At 43.7% G+C, this 20,058-nt stretch overlaps 1 protein-coding gene across 4 annotated transcripts; it reads right to left on the bottom strand.

Annotated features, from left to right (window-relative positions):
* Nucleotides 1–396: 396 nt before the first annotated feature.
* On the bottom strand, nt 397–19,659 carry PSTK (phosphoseryl-tRNA kinase). 4 transcript variants are annotated; one of them, XM_045439777.1, is made up of 7 exons: nt 19,424–19,659; nt 9,139–9,829; nt 6,784–7,075; nt 6,351–6,549; nt 4,440–4,515; nt 3,862–3,955; nt 3,419–3,457 (listed from the first exon to the last, which is right to left on the bottom strand). In XM_045439777.1, exons 2-7 carry the CDS (start codon nt 9,352–9,354, stop codon nt 3,441–3,443), a joined length of 894 nt encoding a protein of 297 aa, XP_045295733.1. In that variant the 5' UTR covers nt 9,355–9,829; nt 19,424–19,659; the 3' UTR covers nt 3,419–3,440. The 4 variants fall into 4 exon arrangements, with proteins under 4 accessions (XP_045295730.1, XP_045295731.1, XP_045295732.1 ...); XM_045439774.1 differs by lacking the exons at nt 3,419–3,457; nt 19,424–19,659 and adding an exon at nt 397–665; XM_045439775.1 differs by lacking the exons at nt 3,419–3,457; nt 9,139–9,829; nt 19,424–19,659 and adding exons at nt 397–665; nt 8,926–9,131.
* Nucleotides 19,660–20,058: the final 399 nt, after the last annotated feature.

The following is a 20,058-nucleotide window of genomic DNA, read 5'->3' as shown; positions in this document are numbered from 1 at the left end:
GGGTCCAGTTAGGTTTTTAGTAATTTTCCCGTATGTAAACTGTTAATTAAAAAAAAGGGGAGGGGGGTTATGGCTACATTGGTTTGAATTTGTAGAATGCCTTACCCATGAGAAGATCTGTCACATGAGTTACAAACAAAAACAGCTCCATGTATCCACGTCTTGTCTTCTTCCTTCTCTGCCTTATTGATGAAGACTCCTGTCCCCACCAGCCCTACCCTAAGGGTTCTGGCACATAAATGAGGAAGCCTGCTGCCGATACTCAATTGTCCACGTCACATCTGACAAGCCACCAACTGAAGTAGTTTCTGTTATGACAAATGGATCTTTAGAATGGACTTTTTTTTTTTTTTTTTTAAACAAGTCTGGCAATTCACACCACTGGCCTAGAAAATATCCAGTAATGCAAAATGGTTTTATTTTGCAAACTCAACCAAAATCGGATATTTGATTGTAAGTTCAAAAGTTTTAATGCTTTGAAAAATATTTCTGGACAATATTATCTTTCTCATGATGAAAAAAAGCAATAGCGTCTGATACATTGGTGGTTTCTGGAAAGCACAGGTACTTTTTGTTTCCTTGTCTTAGGTCTTCCAAAAACTCTGCTTTGAGCTTGTTGAGTTCTTCTGCTAGAAGCTTCAAGTTGAAAGGAAGCACTCGTTCCTCTAAAATGAAAAGACATTCTCAAATTATTTGTATAAACTAAATCAGGCCAGGCTGTCTAACAACATAGGAAATTAATTTGAATACTTCTGACAAACTGATCAGATTTTGTTAATCACAGTTGAGTTGGTGTACTATGTAGACAAAAGGTCACACTGACGTGATAACAAATCTTTTAAATAACTTGGTATGAGATGCATGAGCAGAAAAGATAAGCCTGAAGGGGATTTTTTGTTGTTGTTGACAAGATGGTTGGTTTAGAATGTTCTTGAGCTAACAGGTAGTAAGGCAAAAAAGCAGGAATAGGAAATGACAGTGTGGTTGAAACTGTTGTAAATAGTCTCTAGAGCAGATGTCCAACATAGAACTTCCTACAATGATGGAAATGTCCTGGATCTGCCCTCTTCAATACAGCAGCCACTAGCCACGTGGGTAATGTGACTGAGGAACTAGATTTTTATATTAAACAGCTTTATTGAAATAAATTTGCATACTATATACCCTTTATTAATTTAGACTCCAACTCAGGGGGCACCTGGGTGGCTCAGTCGGTTAAGTGTCTGACTCCTGGTCTCAGCTCAGGTCATGATCTCGAGGTTCAGGAGATAGAGTCCCACGTTGGGCTCTGTGCCTCTAGATTTCTCCCTTCTGGATCTCTCACATGACTGAACTCAAGCAACATGTGGACTTCTGTGATGGCTTCTTTCACTTAGTCTAACATTTTCAAGGCTCATCCTGGCTCCGATGAATAATGCTGACGCAAACATTTGTGTTCACATTTTTATATGAACATACGTTTTCACTTCTCTTTCCCGGCAGTGCAATTGCTGGGTCCCGTGGTGACTACACTTACTCGCTGCGGGAACTGCTCGGTGGTTTGCCAAAGCAGCTGCACTGCTTCCCATTCCCACCAGCAGCGGACGAGGGTTCGGATTTCCCCACGTGCTCACCACCTCTTGGACTTTCTGATTCTGGCTGGCCTAGTGAGTGGGTGCAGTGGCCGCTCATGGTTTTGGTTTGCGTTTCCCTGATGACTAATGATGTCCAGTGTGTCTTCTTGTGGTTGTGGGCCACTTGTGTATCTTCCCTGGGGAAATGTCTATTCAGATCCTTTGCCCGTTTTTAAAACCGGGTTATCTTTATTATTGAGGGGTAAGAGTCCTTTATCTGTTTTGGATGCAAGTCCCTTATGAGATAGATGATTTGCGAGGATTTTCTCCTGATCTGTGGGTTGTCTTTCCATTTTCTTGGTGGTAGGAGAAATGAATTTCTAATTTCATTTAAGCATAGATCTAGATGCTACGACCATCTCCCTCACCAAAAAAAAAAAAAAGTTTTTTTTTTAATGGGTGGGAAATAAGTCAAGAGTGATTTGAGCGTAATCCTATCTCCTCCCCTTCTCTTCATTTTATACAGAAGACAAGGCAGGCAAATGATTGAGCCCCAGCTCCTGCAACTATTTGCAACTATTTTTGTTTTTATTCTAATTATGCTGCTGTTTCTGTTCCAGGCCCGTGTTTTTCAAACTCCGGATTATAACCTACAAGTGAGATGCAGGTTGCAAGCTGTGTTTATCTAAAATGGAATCAAAAAGATCATAGAAGAGCTCACCAAATGTGAGGGTTCTGTGAAACTTGTTGCTATGCACGTGTGTGTTCGTGTACTGAGCTACAGTCTCGGGTACAAGATAAAATCTGCTTCTGGATCGTGGTTAGAAAGTATGAAACACACCATATGGTTAGTGTATTGTTTCTTTTTCCAAGAAACTGTTGTAAAGGTGTTAATAATAGATGTTGTTGTAAAGGTGTTAATAATAGATGCCGATGATGCAGGGAGCATAACAGAAAACATAAACTAGAGTCAGACTTGACTCTGAACCCAGGTTGTCCACGTATCTAGTAGCTGTTCAGCCTTGGGTAAGTTACTTGATCCTCTCAGAACCTTCATTTCCCCATTTATAAAATTACACCTACCTCATGAGGCTGTCAAGACTGGAAACAGTATGTATAAGGCACTTAGCATGTAAAAGCTAAAGAAAAGGTAGGCTATTAGTTTTTAAGTCAGATTTTAAATACAGTGTAGAGTTCAATATTTAAAAGCGAAAGGAGTAATTTTTTTTAATGTTCATTTATTTTGAGACACAGAGAACGAGAGAGGGGAAGGACAGAGAGAGAGGGAAAGAGAATCCCAAGCAGGCTTTGCACCATCATCACAGAGCCTGACACGCGTCTTGATCCCATGAATCATGAGATCATGACCCGAGCCAAAATCAAGAGTTGGACGCTTAACCAACCGAACCACCCAGGCACCCCTAAAGGAGTTCTTTTATAAAACGACCACGCATGCCATCTAAGTTCAGACTGACAATCCACTGAGCTTGCTGACTGGACATGTGGCCCCTGACCACCTCTCCCCATTCCTTATTTCACCCGATTCAGTGGCCTCTTTTCTGCTCTAAGACCTACCAAATAACTTCACCTCGGGGTTTCTGCACCTGTGTCCACTGCGTGGAATGATCTATCTCCAGATATCTGCATGCTGACTCTTTCCGTTACTCATATCTCTGCTTAAATATCACCTCTGAGAAGCCTTCCTGATTACCCTTTAAAAGAAGCTCTCCCGGGTGCCTGGGTGGCTCAGTTGGTTGAGCATCCGACTTCAGCTCAGGTCATGATCTTGCGGTTTGTGAGTTCGAGCCCTGCGTTGGGGTCTGTGCTGACAGCTCAGAGCCTGAAGCCTGCTTCAGATTCTGTGGCTCCCTCTCTCCCCCTCCCCAGTCATGCTCTGTCTCTCTCTGTCTCAAAAATAAATAAAAACAAAACAAAAAAACATTAAAAAACAGTTTTTAAAAGAAGCTCTCCCATCACCCTCCACTGCCTTACCCTACTTTATTTTTCTTCAGGGCACCAGCAGAGACTCATGTATTTATCGGTCTGTCTCCTCAAAGTAATGTTCTGCTCCCTGCTGACACCCCAGTATCTAGAATAAAGCCTAGTACAGAGTAGCCACTCAACAAAAATGTACTGGATGGATGAATACCCTGTTCTGGGGGTAGAATTTTTAGCTTTATATAATCCAGTTGCATGGTGAAACTAAAAACGATGTCAACGTTGTGACGGAAAGCTAACCAACTACCCAAGGGAACAAGAACAGCAGGAGAGTTGTATCAACTAAACCCCACACGACTGCTCAACATACCTTTTGCTTCCTTCATCGTCTGAGAGACAATCCTTCGGAGCATCTGATCGGCTTGATGAAGAAGGTTGTTTGAACAAATGATTCTGTCTGCTTCCTATGCAACACAGACATCGTTACTGGAAGTTAGGTAGTTTTATAAAAGAGGTGGCTAAACTGTGATGTGTTTCTGATGAGACTACAAGGAAAGTTACGGTGGCTTTTCTGTTCCAGCTGTCCCATCTAGATGACGGGGGCTGACAATCTGTCCAATAATGGGCCCTCCGTCTACAGCGTTTGTCACTATGTGCGGTGCAAGTGCTCCTGTCCTTGTCCGTCTCAAGCTACCAACACCAACATATGTTAACAGGCTCTAATATTTCGGAAAATGTGACAGTCGGCTTTGACCAGCTGCTGCACGCGGCCACCAGGATGCCACTGCAGCCAGTTGTCATAAGTAGAGTGCTGCTGAGATGCCAAGGCGGTGACAAAGGCATTTTTCACATTTTACTCATATTTTTTTTTTACATTCAGCTCAGAAAGACCTTCCTTCAAACAGTTGTACCTTGCCATTTATACCACATCTATACTGGAAGATTTACCTTTTGTTCCACATTGTCCTCAATATATTTTACTGGATTTTCCAAAGCAGTAAGCAATAAATCGGTCAACTTCAGGCTAGAAGAGAAGGTGAGATAAAATGAATCCTTCTATCAAACATCTTTTTTAAAAAGAACCTGTGTCTGGGGCGCCTGGGTGGCGCAGTCGGTTAAGCGCCCGACTTCAGCCAGGTCACGATCTCGCGGTCCGTGAGTTCGAGCCCCGCGTCAGGCTCTGGGCTGATGGCTCAGAGCCTGGAGCCTGTTTCTGATTCTGTGTCTCCCTCTCTCTCTGCCCCTCCCCCGTTCATGCTCTGTCTCTCTCTGTCCCAAAAATAAATAAACGTTGAAAAAAAAAATTTAAAAAAAAAAAAAAAAAAAAAAAAAGAAAGAACCTGTGTTTATGAATACTGAATTGAATTCTAGAGGAATAAATGTGCTATAATCCAAAGGATCCTAAGCCAAAGGGGAAAAAAATGAAAAGATTTGCAAGCTACCTTCTACTTACAAAATCCAAATGGAGAAGCTGAAAACAAACTATAAGGCAAAAGAATTAATTTAAAAAGTATTTAAAAGGTATTAATTTTCTAAGACTCATTTCAATAAGCTTTGAAAAGAAATTCTCTCTTTTCCCTCATTAAGTGCCAAATTTTAGGCTACTATAACTCTACTTTATTTCCTAAAGAAGGGACTTCTTTCTGGCTTCTTATTTACTGGATGGGGATTAGCAAAGTTCCTCGCCGGTCAAGGGGCCATGGAGGGTTCGGGTAGAATCCATTCATTTACTACTATGTGTGTGAAACTATGTGCTATGAGTTGGGGGTACAGCAAGATCCCCACACTTTCTAAGTCCAGCAGTGATTACATCATCTCCATTAGGAGACAGATAATTAAATCAGCAAAAATGTGTAATTTCAGACAGTGACGAGTGGATAAGTGAAAACAATGAATTTTAAAAATTAGCCATTTAAAAACTGCTGGTCCCCTGTGGACAACAGTTAGGCAGGAGCTAAGAAAACGAGGGCAAAATAGCTCTAGAACTGTGCTGTCTGAGAAAATAGCCACTAGGCACATGTGGCTATTTAAGTTTACAGTAATTAAAATAAAATTTAAAATTCAGGCCGCCAGATGCACCGGCTATATTTCAAGTGCCTAACAGTCACATGTGGCCAGCAGCTACTACACTGGACAGTACAAATGTAGTACATTTCCATCATCTGCGAAAATTCCATTAGAAATGTGCGGCTGTAGAACTCTCAAGACATATATCACAAACGAAAGCATTAGCACCGCAGCCCACAGGCATCACATATACGCGGTGGTGTAACTGCAGGGGGGTCTGAGGCAAAATTAGGACTCCAGACCACTTCCACTCTCTTTCTTTCTGTGAGAAAATTACTGGGCAACCTATTTAGACTGTGCTACTGTGGCAAGAGTTTCAAAGATGTGTCCAACTCTGCATTCCCTGCTCTGATCTCTGGGAGAACATAGTCTTTTTTTTTTTTTTTTTTTAAGTTTATTTATGTATCTTGAGAGAGAGAGAGAGAGAGAGAATCTCAAGCAGGCTCTGCACTGTCAGCACAGAGCCCGATGTTGGGGCTGGAACTCCCAAGCTGTGAGATCCTGAAACCAAGGGTCAGATGCTTAACCGACTGAGCCACCCAGGCGCCCCTGGGAGAACGTAGTCTTAACAAGAGCACGTGTGCGCCAGCAAACTTGGGTTCACATCTGAGCTACCACGAGCTCGGGGACTCTGGGCAAACTAACTTTCTCACTCAGTTGCCTCTTCTCTAGAGGGGACAGAGAGCAATCTCCACGCTTGTGTAAAGGTTGACCGAGTGGACCTGGGTAAAGCCAAGGGCACAGTGCTCCCTCAGGGAGGCACCCAGCGAAGGTCAGCTTTGCGTAGGATACCTGGCTTCAGAAGAACATTCTGAACTCTCAATTGTGAGGCTGTTGTGTTCCCAAGCATTTTTCTCGGGGTTGGGCTTTTCCAGCTTTCTTCCCATCAGGTGGATGGTCTCGGCTGGCAGCGCCTGGGGTCTCTGGCCATTCCTCTGTAAACAGGTCTCCAGAGAGCAATCTAAAAAAAGCTGGCAAAAGCCTAATGAATCTGAAAGCAACGTGAAACCGTGAAATCAGTGGTGCACTATTTTTTCCAAAATGCAAAATAAACAAATCAGGCAAATTATCCCAGCTGTGGCAGGAAAACACTGAACATCTAGCTTTGAAAATTAAGTAAATCTATACTAACTTCCTGATCCAATTCAATTCTCACTAAAAGCAGTCGTGATTTTGATATGCAAACAAGTGTCTGTGTGTAAGAAAAAAAAAATGTTTTAATTACATTTCCGTGCCAGTTGGTAGACTTCGTATCTCATACTTTGATAATAAAAGTTGTCATCTAAAATCAAAAACAAAGGTCTAGAAACAGCAGTCTTCGTTAAGAGATAGCAAGACCGGGCCTCCGGTGCAGCAGAAGATATCAGATCTTGATCCTTTAAGCAGGTTATAAAATCCTCCCACATGGCTTCAGTCCTGTTGGGTGGGGTAGACATCTGACACCCGTTAATGACAGCCAACAAGAAGTATTCTAGGTACTTCAACAGTTCCTGTCGAAGCAACTTCCATTGGGATGGCTACAAAAGAGGGAAAAAATCACAATTTATATTGGGCTTTGGTCAACAGGGTGCTCCGGCTTATCGCCTTCCACCCCACGTGAACATCTCAGCTCACAGAGCCAAACCACGTGGAATTCTCTGAGCACAACTTGTTTCACCTTGCCTCCTATGTCTTCCCATATCCTGTTTCCTCTGCCCAGAAACTCCTACTCACTGAGGACAGTCCTCTGAAGTCTCCACAGACACATCCACGCAGGAGGCAGCTCAGACCCTCCCTTGCCTACGTGACATCCTGCTTTGCACAGACGGGGTCTCCACCCTAACGGGGCTTACACTATTTAGGCATTTGTTTGCACATCTCTAACTCTCTGCTCAATCAATAGTCCATGGTCTAACTGGCCTCCAGCAGACGGTCAGGCACGTAAGAGGTGCTCCAGCACAGAAAATGACTGAATGAGTAAATAAATGGAAGAATGAAAAGCTGTTACCATCCAAGAGAAATGAGCCAAAATCGACATCCTGACAAAATAAAATTGGCTTAGACAAAGCAACGCTGGTTTGCCCTTGACATGAGAAAAGTTGTGGACAGAAAAGATCTGCCGAAAGGCGCCTGGGTCAGGGTGAAAAGCCTTGAGGCTCACAACAGAGATGGAATGGGATGGGGAAAGCTAGACTGAAGGGAAGAGAATAAGTAACTGGAGAACATAGGGAATCTTGTGCCACTCAAGGACTGTGGAGAGCAGGTCCAGTCTGGAGAGAAAACATAGGAACAGGAGATAAGGGTCCCTCTCCTGCCTGTCCATGCCTTACCACATCACTGACATTACAGCACATACAACAAATACATCAGCTAAACCTACGGAGAAGGAAAACACGATCACTTCCTAAAAGGTGAGATTTCCTACTCATGGTGACTAGTTGAGTCCCACAGTCTCCGTCTACAGGGAGGAGTGGAAAAACTATAACAATAAAAGTGAGGAAATGGCCCAGTAAATACAACCATACATCTCACCAACTTTCAGCTTTCACTCAAGTGGCAAAAATACTATCATCCAACTAAATCTAGTGCTACCAGGGACTTGATACTGTAGTCATCTCACAATTAGAACAAGAACCGGACAGAATACAACAGTTGCCAGCCACCAAACGTACTATAATTTTACATATATAGAGAGTGGAATCACATCATATTCGTATTTTATTTAGACGCCTCCACCTACACACAGGTACTGAACGACAAATCTATCTCAATTTTTCAGAATCTGTCGAAGAGTATTTAGGGGGAGAACGAGATTGGGAGATATGAATCCACTCTTCCCCAGAGGTCGCACTTTTCTTGTGCTTCTCCAAGGGGATGCATCTTGCTGCACAGAGTGTGATTTGAAGGCTTAAAGAGAATCTATAAGTACCTATATGTAAGTAGGTGCCTAAACACAAGCCCATTACTTCATCTGGTGGTCACCTGAGAAACAGCCGTCTTTTCCTAATGCTGGCAGAGGCAGATTTACCGGAATTGAGTGAAGAGAGAGTTTCAGACACCAGCCCTTTCATTTGTACAGCTTTCTATTGTCATGGGAGGGAACCTAGTAATTTTGTTATTTATAATTTTGTATCCTTTATCTTAAAAAAAAAAAAAAAAAAGTTCCCAACTGTGTAAACTTGAAGACCCACAAGGATTCACCGGTGGCTGGACGTTAAACTGGCTGTGGTTTTTAAGAGATTCTGTCCCTCTCCTAAGTACGATCTTCCTAAAGGACTTTTCAAAAGCATACTTGTCTATGGGGGTGGGGGCGGGAGGGTACCATCCTGCACGCCGACAAAACCTAACGCCGTCTTAAGACTCCCTGTATGCAATACACAATCCGTACAGGCCCCAAATATACACATAAATCTCTGCGACGAATCCTTCTAAGACGGAGTCGACACATTCTACGTTAAACCAACTCCACTTCTCTCGAACTCCAGTCTCCCCCGCTCCGTCAGGGCCGCACCTCCCACACAAGGGGCAGTCCAGCATTTAGGTGGAACCCTCCTATGTCCTTCTGCGACCACAGGCTAGGCCCCGCCCCCTCCGTACTCACCAACGGCCGCGCGCTCGCCTCCTCCTGGAACGCGTCCGGCATGACGTCATCATAGGCGACCACGCCGACGGCCCAGCCCTGCTCCTGCCGTAACCGGGGGCTTAGGGCCCGCGCGAAGGTCGATTTTCCTGCCGCGGGCAGGCCGCAGAGGAGGCAGAGGCCTAGCTTCCGCGGCCCCTTGCCAAACACTCCTCTGGCGTCCTCGGCGGTCTTCATGCTGTCGCGGGAGACGGGAGGCGGCTGGGGACGTCGTCTCCGGAACCGGCCGCCCAGCGCGCACGCGCAGTCTCCCACAGCCCTGCCGCACCGCGCCGCCTGGGGCCGGGAGGGGGCACCCGGCGGGTCTTCCAATCCTGGCCCCGTGCACGGCCCGCCTGTTTGCGAGGGCTCCCGTTTGTGAGGCGAGTCCTCTGGGCTCGGCAGGCCGCGGTGATGCGTTTCCTAACCTCCGGCCATTTCCCAAAGGGTCAGAGAGGTGGCCTCAGTGTTCAGTTAGATTTGTCCTCCCCGCTGGAAACTTGCAAGCCACTAGGAATTGCGCCTCGGTCTTGCTATGACCAAGTACCCGGCCCTGGAAGATCCCGGAAGAAGCTTTGGGCGTCTTTCTCCAGCGGTCTTTGAAAGGTCAAGTGCTGGAGGTCAGCATAGCAGGCGAAGCTGACAGTCCCACGGCCGCGCTCCTCTGCCCCTCCTAAATGTGACAGGTGGCAGGGCAAAATAAATAGTTACTGTGCCCTGAGTTACAGCAAGTGCGAGGAAGTGGAGGCCGGATAGAACATCCCTAGACCTCAGTTCCAATGCTTTCATGCAGAGGACAGTAGGTATTTTCGTGTTCAAATACTAAGCTGTGGAGAGGTATAAGACAAACTCCCTGTGTGCAGATGTAGTGTAGAGAAGTTGAATTCAGATTCTAACTTACACCTTATTTTAAAGGGGTTACTTCTTGGTATGTTCAAAATGTGAACAAGTGAGGTTAGAATCCACATACAGGGGCAAAATACAATCGGTAACCCAATGTTAAATCTGGTATAAATTGACACGGCACGTGTATGTACATTTTCTTTTTTCTGTTGAAGCTGAGCCACGAGTTAAACATACTCTCAATTTCATGACATTCTGCCATTGGTCCAGTGCAAGAATGAGGAAGGAATATTATGACAGTGGGGCAGCAAGCCCAAGGTCCCCAACCGAAAGGCAGTATGGCAGTGGTTGCTGAGTTGCAGACTGCCCCAAACTCAAATATATGGTGTCAGCAATGAAGATACAGAACTTTGAGCAGAAATTTAGAAGTTCATTTATTCAGCCTAAGCAGGTAGCTGCTAGGAACTTAAAAAGTCTTGCTTAGTGACATTGGGTGGCTCTGCCCTTTAGTGCCCTCCCCTTGAACCTCCTTTCCCCTTCCCTCCCATGTCAGTTGATTTAAGGATGAAGCTAAGGGGCGCCTGGGTGGCTCAGTCCTTTATGCGTCTGACTTCAGCTCAGATCATGATCTGACAGCTTGTGAGTTCAAGCCCTGCATCAGGGTCTGTGCTGACAGCTCAGAGCCTGGAGCCTGCTTCTGATTCTGTGTCTAGCTCTTTCTCTTCCCTTTCCGCACTCACATGCTCTCAAAAATAAAAACATTAAAAACAAAACAAAAAACATAAAAAAAAAAAAAAAAGGAGAAAGCTGAGTATGCTAAGAACTTAGGGGAGGGAAAGGACCCAAACTTTCATTGCTCTGTTGGATTCTAGTACCCATAATCAGACTGATCTATTTTTGGTGTCATTGCAGTAATCACAGTGACCAAAAAGCAAGCCCATCCTCGAGAGACATCTGTGGCCCTTTTGACTCATATTCAAACACATAATCTGAAGGGGCACAGGTCACTCTTGCTTAGGATTTGTTCAAATTGACTTAAATCGCTCTTTAGTTGATTGCGACACGGGCATTGTCACTAAGTGCATCCCAATTATCATCCTTCTGTCCGTTCTGATCCTCTTAGAAGCAAGGGGGTGGGTCAGTAACCCTTCCTGCTGGAGCAGTCACTCTGCTCTGAACTTGTAGTGAGGCTGCTTGACAGACCTAACCTTGCTAGTTCTGATCTCTCAGTTCTGCCCCTCAGAGCCGCAGGCACTCCCCGACTCTTGCCTGGCCAAGGTCTCCTGACTACCACGTGGGGGGTGCCCAGCTCCGGATTCCGGTTTTCGCCTCGGCTAAGTCTTCCATGTTGGAGGCTGTTCATTCTTCTCACGAGCGCTTCCAGTTCGCTTTGCTTCAGCTGCCCGTTGCAAACATGTTAATTTGTCCTGAAGGGGAAGCTGTATTCGCCTGAGAGCAAGTGAACACAAAACAGTGTGTGACAGCTCTGGGGTTAAGTTTCCTGATTGTGAGTGAAGGGCTCAAAAGGACACTTCCAAAATCAGAGATTCCACTTTTTTTTTTTTTTTACGTTTTTATTTATTTTTGAGACAGAGACAGAGCATGAACGGGGGAGGGTCAGAGAGAGGGGGAGACACAGAATCTGAAACGGGCTCCAGGCTCTGAGCTGTCAGCACAGAGCCCGACACGGGGCTTGAGCTCACGGACTGCGAGATCGTGACCCAGGCCGAAGTCGGATGCCCAATCGACTGAGCCACCCAGGCGCCCCGAGATTCCACCTTCTGACATCCCCAGTATCTTCAGAAGCAGGTTTTCTCCTCCGGTCACTAACGCTGTTTTCTGCCAACTCAGCACTCAAGTTCTTCAGCTGCTAGAAAACTGCTAACAATCTAGCTTGCCAAAGCCCAGATTTCCTCAGTCACAGCAATAGTAATATAAAACCTCACGCCTCACCTCTTTTGCTCATTTTTCTTTACTAACTCCCAGAGCTAAGCCTTCTGGAACCCCTACAGATTTTTTACAATCTTTACCTTAACCCAAACATGGCATTGTTCACAACCTCTCCAATTTCTCACTTCTCATTGCTGAGAAGAATAAGACAAGCGAGTCCGTAGCCTGGTAGACATTTAGTAAGTGCTTGTCCCGTTAGCTGCCATCTCCTCATGGGCCTGTGAAAATGAACTTCCCTTTCTTTGCTCTCCAGTGAGGTATTTGTTCATACCCGTTTCAAAAACTCCTGTAAATTTCAGGCTGGCATAAAACTTTGTAAGCTTACTGGCTCCTCTCCGACACTATCAATATTGTTCTCAGTTGAATCATCTTCAAGTCACCAATCTTATCTCTTCATTGAGCTTTTAAAAATCCTAACAAAGGTATCTCAAAATGTGAGCCAGATACTGAAATGTTACCAGATCTTGAAGTAATTTTACAATATGTAGTGTTTTTCTGATTTCTCAAAGACTGCTCTGCCCCTGGTAGTGTGAGAGAGTCAATCATTCTACTGTGCTGACAGTGGGTACTCCGTGCCAGAAAAATCATTAATCTCAACCCTAAGAACCAGCAAAGTGTCTGAGGAAAGATCACAGGTACGAGAAGCAGTTCTGCTAAGATAATGGAGGATCTGGATGTTGTCAACCTCTAGTTCATAGGAGCAATGATGCTACACATTTCAATTTCTTGGTTTCTTAAACTTTCTAAACAACTCTTTTGGAAGAAAACAATTCCTAGAGATTTCTAATGGGCTTTCTTACTGTTTCCTTCCTACCATTGTTCTATGCTTAAAATAGTTACAAAGATGTTTAAAATGAACTCAACAGTCTAGTGAGCCATGTATTTTAACACTGAAAGTTATTCACTCAATGTTCACTTGGTACTTGTGTATCAGATACTGTGTTAAATATTAGATATCTGCACATAAATAAAGACCTCCCCTGCTGTTAAAAAAAAAAGCTAATATTTGAGGAAAGTGAGAAAAGTAAAATGTCCACAGCATGTAGAGATAAATATAACTACCAATTAAGAAAATGTACCTTGGCTGTTCATATGTATTGTATACAAAAATACAGCTATCAAAGGTAAAAATCCTACAAGGATTTTATAGTTTCCCTTTTTCCTGAAGTCCAATATTATAACTTATCCCTGTGGAGGGACATTAATAAACATACTTCAAAATTCTGTAATTATGCATAAAGATGGGTAATTTTTTAGGAAGCACACAATATTCAAAGTGGGTTGTGAGCATATTACGTAGAATATTTGATGGGTTACTTCTTCAGAAAGCGCAAGTGTCACAAAAACACAACAAAAAGTCACAAAATACATCCTACAACTCATTTAGCTCGGATGCTACTTTCCTGCATTATGAACTTATCAAAAGAAGAGTTGGTTCACCCAGATCTTAAAATTCTAGGTGAACTACCTCGGTCACTGCCGAGTTCCCAAGAATGCAGGATAAGACAATCCCATGAAATGGGTCCATTACGAAAGTTCATTTTAAGCCAGGTATTCTGAAGCTGGAGTGGATTTTTCCATAGATACCATGTTACTCATGCTGGTTACCTTTTCAATCTACTCTTTTTACTGAATTCATTCACATTAGTGTATATGGCTGTAGATACAAGCAGAACAAGTTGTTAATTTTTTTAAGTTACAAAAGTAAAACATGCAAACAAAACCTCTTTGCAGTTTTCAATAATTTAAGGGTATAAAGGGGTCCTAAATCAAAGTGTCTAAGAATCTGTTGTAAGGCGCACACAGCAACAAGACACAGTTATGTGACTCCACCTACCTCACCCCTAACCCCTCTATTTGTATTTTCAAATATTTTCCCCTAACTTTATTTTAAAATTATTCTCTTTACTAAGACTCTAGGATAGTGATGCGTGGGTAGAAGTAGGGAAGCAAGAATATCATTTAACAGTAGCGTGGGGTTCTTTTTAGAAACCATACACACTATCTCCTAATAAAACTACTATTTTCCCCATTTAGAATTTAAATGCTGTTACTAATGGAAGAATGTACAATTCTTTTTTTTTTTAATATTTATTTTTAAGACAGAGAGAGACAGAGCATGAGTGGGGATGGGGCAGAGAGAGAGGGAGACACAGAATCTGAAGCAGGCTCCAGGCTCTGAGCTGTCAGCACAGAGCCCGAAGCGGGGATTGAACTCACGAACTGTGAGATCATGACCTGAGCTGAAGTCGGACTCTCAACCGACTGAGCCACCCAGGCGCCCCTGTCCAATTCTTGACATATACTGATGACCACAACTGTGTTGTAGTCCCCAAGACAATCCTCGGGCTCAATGATTTGTTAGGACTCAGAAAAGCTGTTATACCCATGGTTACGAATCTAACATGGCTGTGAGATATAACCATGTCTTGTTCCTTTGTGTGTGCCTTATAACAGATTCTTAAACATGAAAGGATGCAGATTAAAACTAGTAAAGCAAAGGCACATAGGGTAGAATCCAGGTGAGACCAGGTGCAAGCTTCCAGTTGTCTTTTCCCAGTGGAGTTGTAACGACAGCACTTAATTCTCCCAGCAATTATGTGCAACATCATGTGCACGGTGTTGCCCACCAAGGAAGCTCCTCCGAGTCTTGGTGTCTAAGGTTTTTATTGGGGGTCAGTCAGGTAGGCATGTAGCACCCATTGACGTTAGTTACTCAGTCTTCAGCCCTTTCAAGGATCAAACTGATAGAATGTGGCCCCTCACCATAAATCCAATTGTTAGCGTAACCTCAAGATGGTGGGGTCCAAGGCCCCTAGTTAAAAGACAATTTTATCAAGCAGGACATGCCAACAGCTTAGAGGGTATTTCCAGGAGCTGGGTAAGAGCCAGGTCTTTTTTGGAATGTGCACGTTTCGAACAAGTTAACCCTTTTACTGGACAAAGCAACTTTAGTATAAGAAGATGTTACATAGTCAACAACATGGATGTGAGCACAGATTCAGCTCTAGATCACGAGCTTCCCCATCATTTTCACATTTCCTCAGAAAGGTTGAGGTCAGGCTGTATTAAAAACTTTACAGAGTACAGCAATGTTGCTAACCAGAAGAGAGGTTATAAGTGAGATGGGGTGGGAAATACCTATAAACAAGAATTGGGGGGAAAGGATAGGGAAGTCATTGTTTCTTTCCCAACTCCTTCCTTAATTACAGGCCCATATGGAGGCAGGGTGAGAGGAAGGGAATTCCTGGCAATTGTGGGACCTTGCAAGAGCCAGAAATGGAAGGAGGCACAATCCAAGTGGTACCTGTTGGGAAGGAAGAGAAGTTCCTATAACCACCTTCATGGGGAGTATACTCCTGGCTAAAAGGCAGGACATATCCAGTAATACTTAAAATTAAGATGGTCAACATTTAAACTGTTGTATTACTAAATGAATGGGTTCAGGAAAATTAATACTCCAACTCACTTTTTTTCTAAAATGTACCTTTCAGTATGCATTGGCTTATATTCTGAAAACAGACTGGAAAAATGCTCCTAAAGAGCACATTGAGTTCTTACATTTTTATAAGCTGTAATAAACTTTAAAATAGGTGAGTTAAAAATTGCATAGTTCATCCTAGTGATATTGGTGGGAATTGTATTGTATTGACATACATTTTATGATTTATTTCAAAGGGGAAAACAGGGAAAAAAGTTAGTTGCAATTCATGACAAAAGTAATTTTTCATATTAAGATTGAAATCAGTTCTGAACAACCACCACATTGGCTTTGAAGAAAAAAGCATATGACTGAATTTACTAGTTTTGCCTTTTTCGGTGTCTTAGTTTGTGATAAAGCTGTCACCCAACCTTTGCCAATTTGTCGATTCCATACAACAAACATGTGCTCAACACCTCTAGAAGGCATAAAATAATTGCTAATCTTGACAAGCCTACAGACAGAGAACACAACTATGTAAACTGATAAAGTCTGAAACTGCAGAATTATCGTATCTAACAAAGACTCTTTGCTTAATCACTCAGGATCCTGAAATCTACTCCTAGGCTCATCTGTGCACTTCCTTGTAAAATCTAGTTATAGTAACAGATCTGCCGCCAAGTCAGTTTAGCAAGAGTCCCATCCTCCAGATCTGATCACCCTTGATATTTAATCAGGTTCCTCATCTTCCACCATCCCCCAGGTGCTGACCATCCTGGCCTCTCATCGGCAAATGTTCTATTAGGCTGGTTTTAGCCAGAATTCCCCGGACCCCTGATGTTTCCTCTTCATAATTTTCCACTACAGACTCCCCACCCTGCTCCTTGCCTATAAATTCCCACTTGTCCATGATATATTCAGAATTGAGCCTGGTTTGGGCACCTGGATGGCTCAGTCGGTTGAGCACCCAACTCTTGGTTTTGGCTCAGGTCATGATTTCACGGTTCGTGCGTTTGAGCTATGTGTCAGGCTCTGTGCTGACAGTGCGAAGGCTGCTTGGGATTCTCTCTCCCTCTTTCTACCCATCCCTCATTCTCTCTCAAAATGAATAAATAAACTTAAAAAGAGAGAGAGAGAATTGAGCCTGGTTGTATATAGAGGTCTTTCTCCTATTGCAATAGTTCTAAATAAAATCTGTTTTTTACCATCCAGCTGTGGTTTTTCTTCACATACTTAAAAGGGGTAAGCATACTACAGAGAAATTAGTTTAATTCTGTAGCAAAGTGGATATCTGCTTGGTTTTGAATCATAAAGAGGACATTCCCTACTACCCAAAGAAAGGGTATTCTAGGTAGAGGGAAAAGTATGTGCAAAAGGAGGAGGCAGTATGTGGAAAGAGGCAGGCAAGAGTCACAGTACCAAGGGCTTTTTATGCCATGCTAAGCAGAAAAGGTGATGGTGACATCAAGCATCAGAAGGGGCAGAGGGCAGTGTAGAGGATGAAATGGAGGGTATGAGAATGATGGCTAGGGGTGCCTAGCTGGGTCAGTCAGTAGAGCATGCAACCCTTGATCATGAGGTCATGAGTTCAAGTCCCACATTGGGCATAGAGCTCACTTAAAAAAAAAGAGAGGGGGTGCCTGAGTGGCTCAGTTGGTTGAGTGCTTAACTTTGGCTCAGGTTATGATCTCGAGATTTGTGAGGTCAAGCCCCAAGTTGAGTTCACCACTATCAGTGGTGGAGCCCACTTCCGATACTCTGTCCCCAACCCTCTCTCTGCCCCTCCCCTGCTTGTGTTCTCTCAAAAATATATAAAACATTTAAAAAAGACAGAGAAGACTAATGACAGTAAAGAAACTCCTGGAATTGTTCAGATGAAAGCTAGTGCTTGAAAATAAGAAGCAGAGATGAAGAAAGATGAGAAAGATTTCCTTTAAGAAAATCAAGACCTGATTTTCTATTTCAAGCTTTTATTTAAATTGTAGCTAGTTAACATATATGGTAAAATTAGTTTCAGGTGTAGAATTTGGTGATTCATCACTTACATATAACACTTGTGCTCCTCACAAGTGCCCTCCGTAATACTCAGCTCCCTCCATCAACCCTGTTTGTTCTCTACAGTTAAGGGTCTCCTGGTTTGCTTTTCTTTTCTCCCCTTCCCCTATGTTCATCTGTTTTGTTTCTTAAATTCCATATATGAGTGGAATCGTATGGTATTTGTCTTTCTCTGATTTATTTCACTTAGCATAACACACTCTAGCTCCATCCACTGTCACAAATGTTAAGATTTCATTCTTTTTGATGGTTAATATTCCATTATGTATACACACACACACACACACACACACATACATATATATGTATATGTATATGTGTGTGTGTGTATGTACGTGCCACACATCTCTATCCATTCATCAGTTGATGGACATTGGACATTTGGGCTCTTTCCATACTTTGGCTATTCTTGATAATGCTGCCATAAACACTAGGGAGCATGTACCTCTTTGAATCAGTATTTTTGTGTCCTTTCGGTAAATACCTAGTAATGCAATTGCTGGGTCATAGGGTAGTTATATTTTTACTTTTTTGAGGAACTTCCATACTGTTTTCCAGAGTGGCTCCACCAGTTTGCATTTCAACCAACAGTGTAAGAGGATTTCTCTTTCTCCACATCCTTGCCAACATCTGTTTTATTCCTGTGTTAATTTTAGCCATTCTGACAGGTATGAGGTGGTATCTCATTGTGGTTTTGATTTGTATTTCCCTGATGATAAGTGATGTTGAGCATCTTTTCATGTGTCTGTTAGCCATCTGGATGTCTTCTTTGGAAAAGTATCTATTCATGTCTTCTCATTTATTTTTAATATTTATTTTGAGAAAGAGAGAAAGCACCCACATGCTTGCTGGAGTGCAGGAAGATCAGAGAGAGAGAGAGAGAGAGAGAGACAGAGACAGAGAGAGACAGAGAGACAGAATCCCAAGCAGGTTCTGTGCTGTGAGCGCAGAGTCCCACACAGGGCTTGATCTCAGGAACTCAAAACCATGACCTGAGCTGAGATCAAGAGTCAGGTGCTTAACCAACTGAGCCACCCAGGTGCCCCCTTCTGCCCATTTCTTAACTGGATTATTTATTTTGGGGGTGTTGAGTTTCATAAGTTCTTTATAGATTTTGGGTACTAACCCCTTATATGTCATTTGCACAAATCTTCTCACATTCCATAGGCTGCCTTTTAGTTTCGTTGTTTCCTTTGTTACGCAGAAGCTTTTCATCTTGATGAAGTCCCAAAAGTTCATTTTTGCTTTTGTTCCCCTTGCCTCTAGAGATGTGCCTAGTAAGAAGTTGCTACAGCTGAGGTCAAAGAGGTGCTGCTTATTGCTTTCCTCTAGGATTCCGATGGTTTTCTGTTTCACGTCTAGGGTCTTTCACCCATTTTGAATTCATTTTTTGTGTATGGTGTAAGAAAACAGTCCATTTTCACTCTTCTGCATGTTGCTGTCCAGTTTTCCCAACACCATTTGCTGAAAAGACTTTTTTCCATTCCACGGATATTCTTTCCTCCTTTGTCAAAGATTAGTTGACTATACAATTATGGGTCCATTTCTGGGTTTTCTATTCTGTTACATTTGATCTGCGTCTGTTTTTGTGCCAGTACTTTACTGTCTGGATGACTACAGCTTTGTAACAAGACCTGGTGATTTCCTGAATATATGGGAGTCTTTAGGTTTTGGCTCCTGGTCATTCAGCCTCTTTAAGGAAGTCAAAATCCAGTAGATAACATTCATTTCACTCCTTAAATTCAAGATTGGGATTTTTGAAGAAAAGCGTATTTTCCTTTAGACTGCCCAAAATGTTAACATGAGTGAAAGTTAATGTATGACCACAGGAAACAAGATATTTAGAATCAAAACACTGATGTAGACCACCTAGAATGAATCTGGAATACTGAAAAATCTTTGCAAACCAGTACCTTTACATTTAAGCACTTTTGAACTTGATGCTCCATTTGTCTATGACCTAATTTCCTTTTTGCTTTCAAAAAATGAAAAACTCACCTGCACAAGCCTTTCCAGGAAGAGGATGGGTGGAGGTGGTGGGGAGGCACTAGTTACCTTCCTATCCCATGGGGCAACTAGAAAGTTCCATCAGCTCCTTTTTCCCGGAATCAAAGCTTAAAGGGCCTTCAAGTCCCAGCTCAGATGTCACTCCACCAGCACCAGAAGGGTCCCACTTCTGTTCGGGACAGGTTTCTGCTCACAGCCACCGCCGCCCCTCTGGCCGCTTTTCACACCTCCCCTCCAGCGCCGAGGCTGGAAGGCGCCAGGTCACCCCGCCGCCATCCCGCCCTGGCGCCAGCGACTCACCGACAGGGCGACGTCCGGCCGGCGCCCCGGCTGCACTGCAGCCCGGTGACACCGTGCAAACCTCCGCCTGCTAAAGCCAAGCTGCCGGCATCCACGCACCCGCCGCCCGCGGGGACGACGTGCTGGGGGACCGCGTGGGGGTCAAAGAAACCCCAACCGCACGGCCCCACCCACCGCCCAGGGTCTGCGGTCGGCGGGAAGGCCACGGCGTCCACCGCAGGCACAGCGAGGCTCGGCAGCAGGGCCTCCAGGTCGCCTGCAGCGACGGCACCACTCCTACCTGACGATGGACTCTCCTCGAAGGACCAACCCTCCCGGGCGGCCAG

The sequence above is a fragment of the Leopardus geoffroyi genome, chromosome D2, assembly GCF_018350155.1.
Source record: "Leopardus geoffroyi isolate Oge1 chromosome D2, O.geoffroyi_Oge1_pat1.0, whole genome shotgun sequence".
Lineage (NCBI taxonomy): Eukaryota > Metazoa > Chordata > Mammalia > Carnivora > Felidae > Leopardus > Leopardus geoffroyi.
The sequence above is the reverse complement of the archived record's forward strand: the minus strand, read 5'-3'. Positions and strand labels throughout refer to the sequence as shown.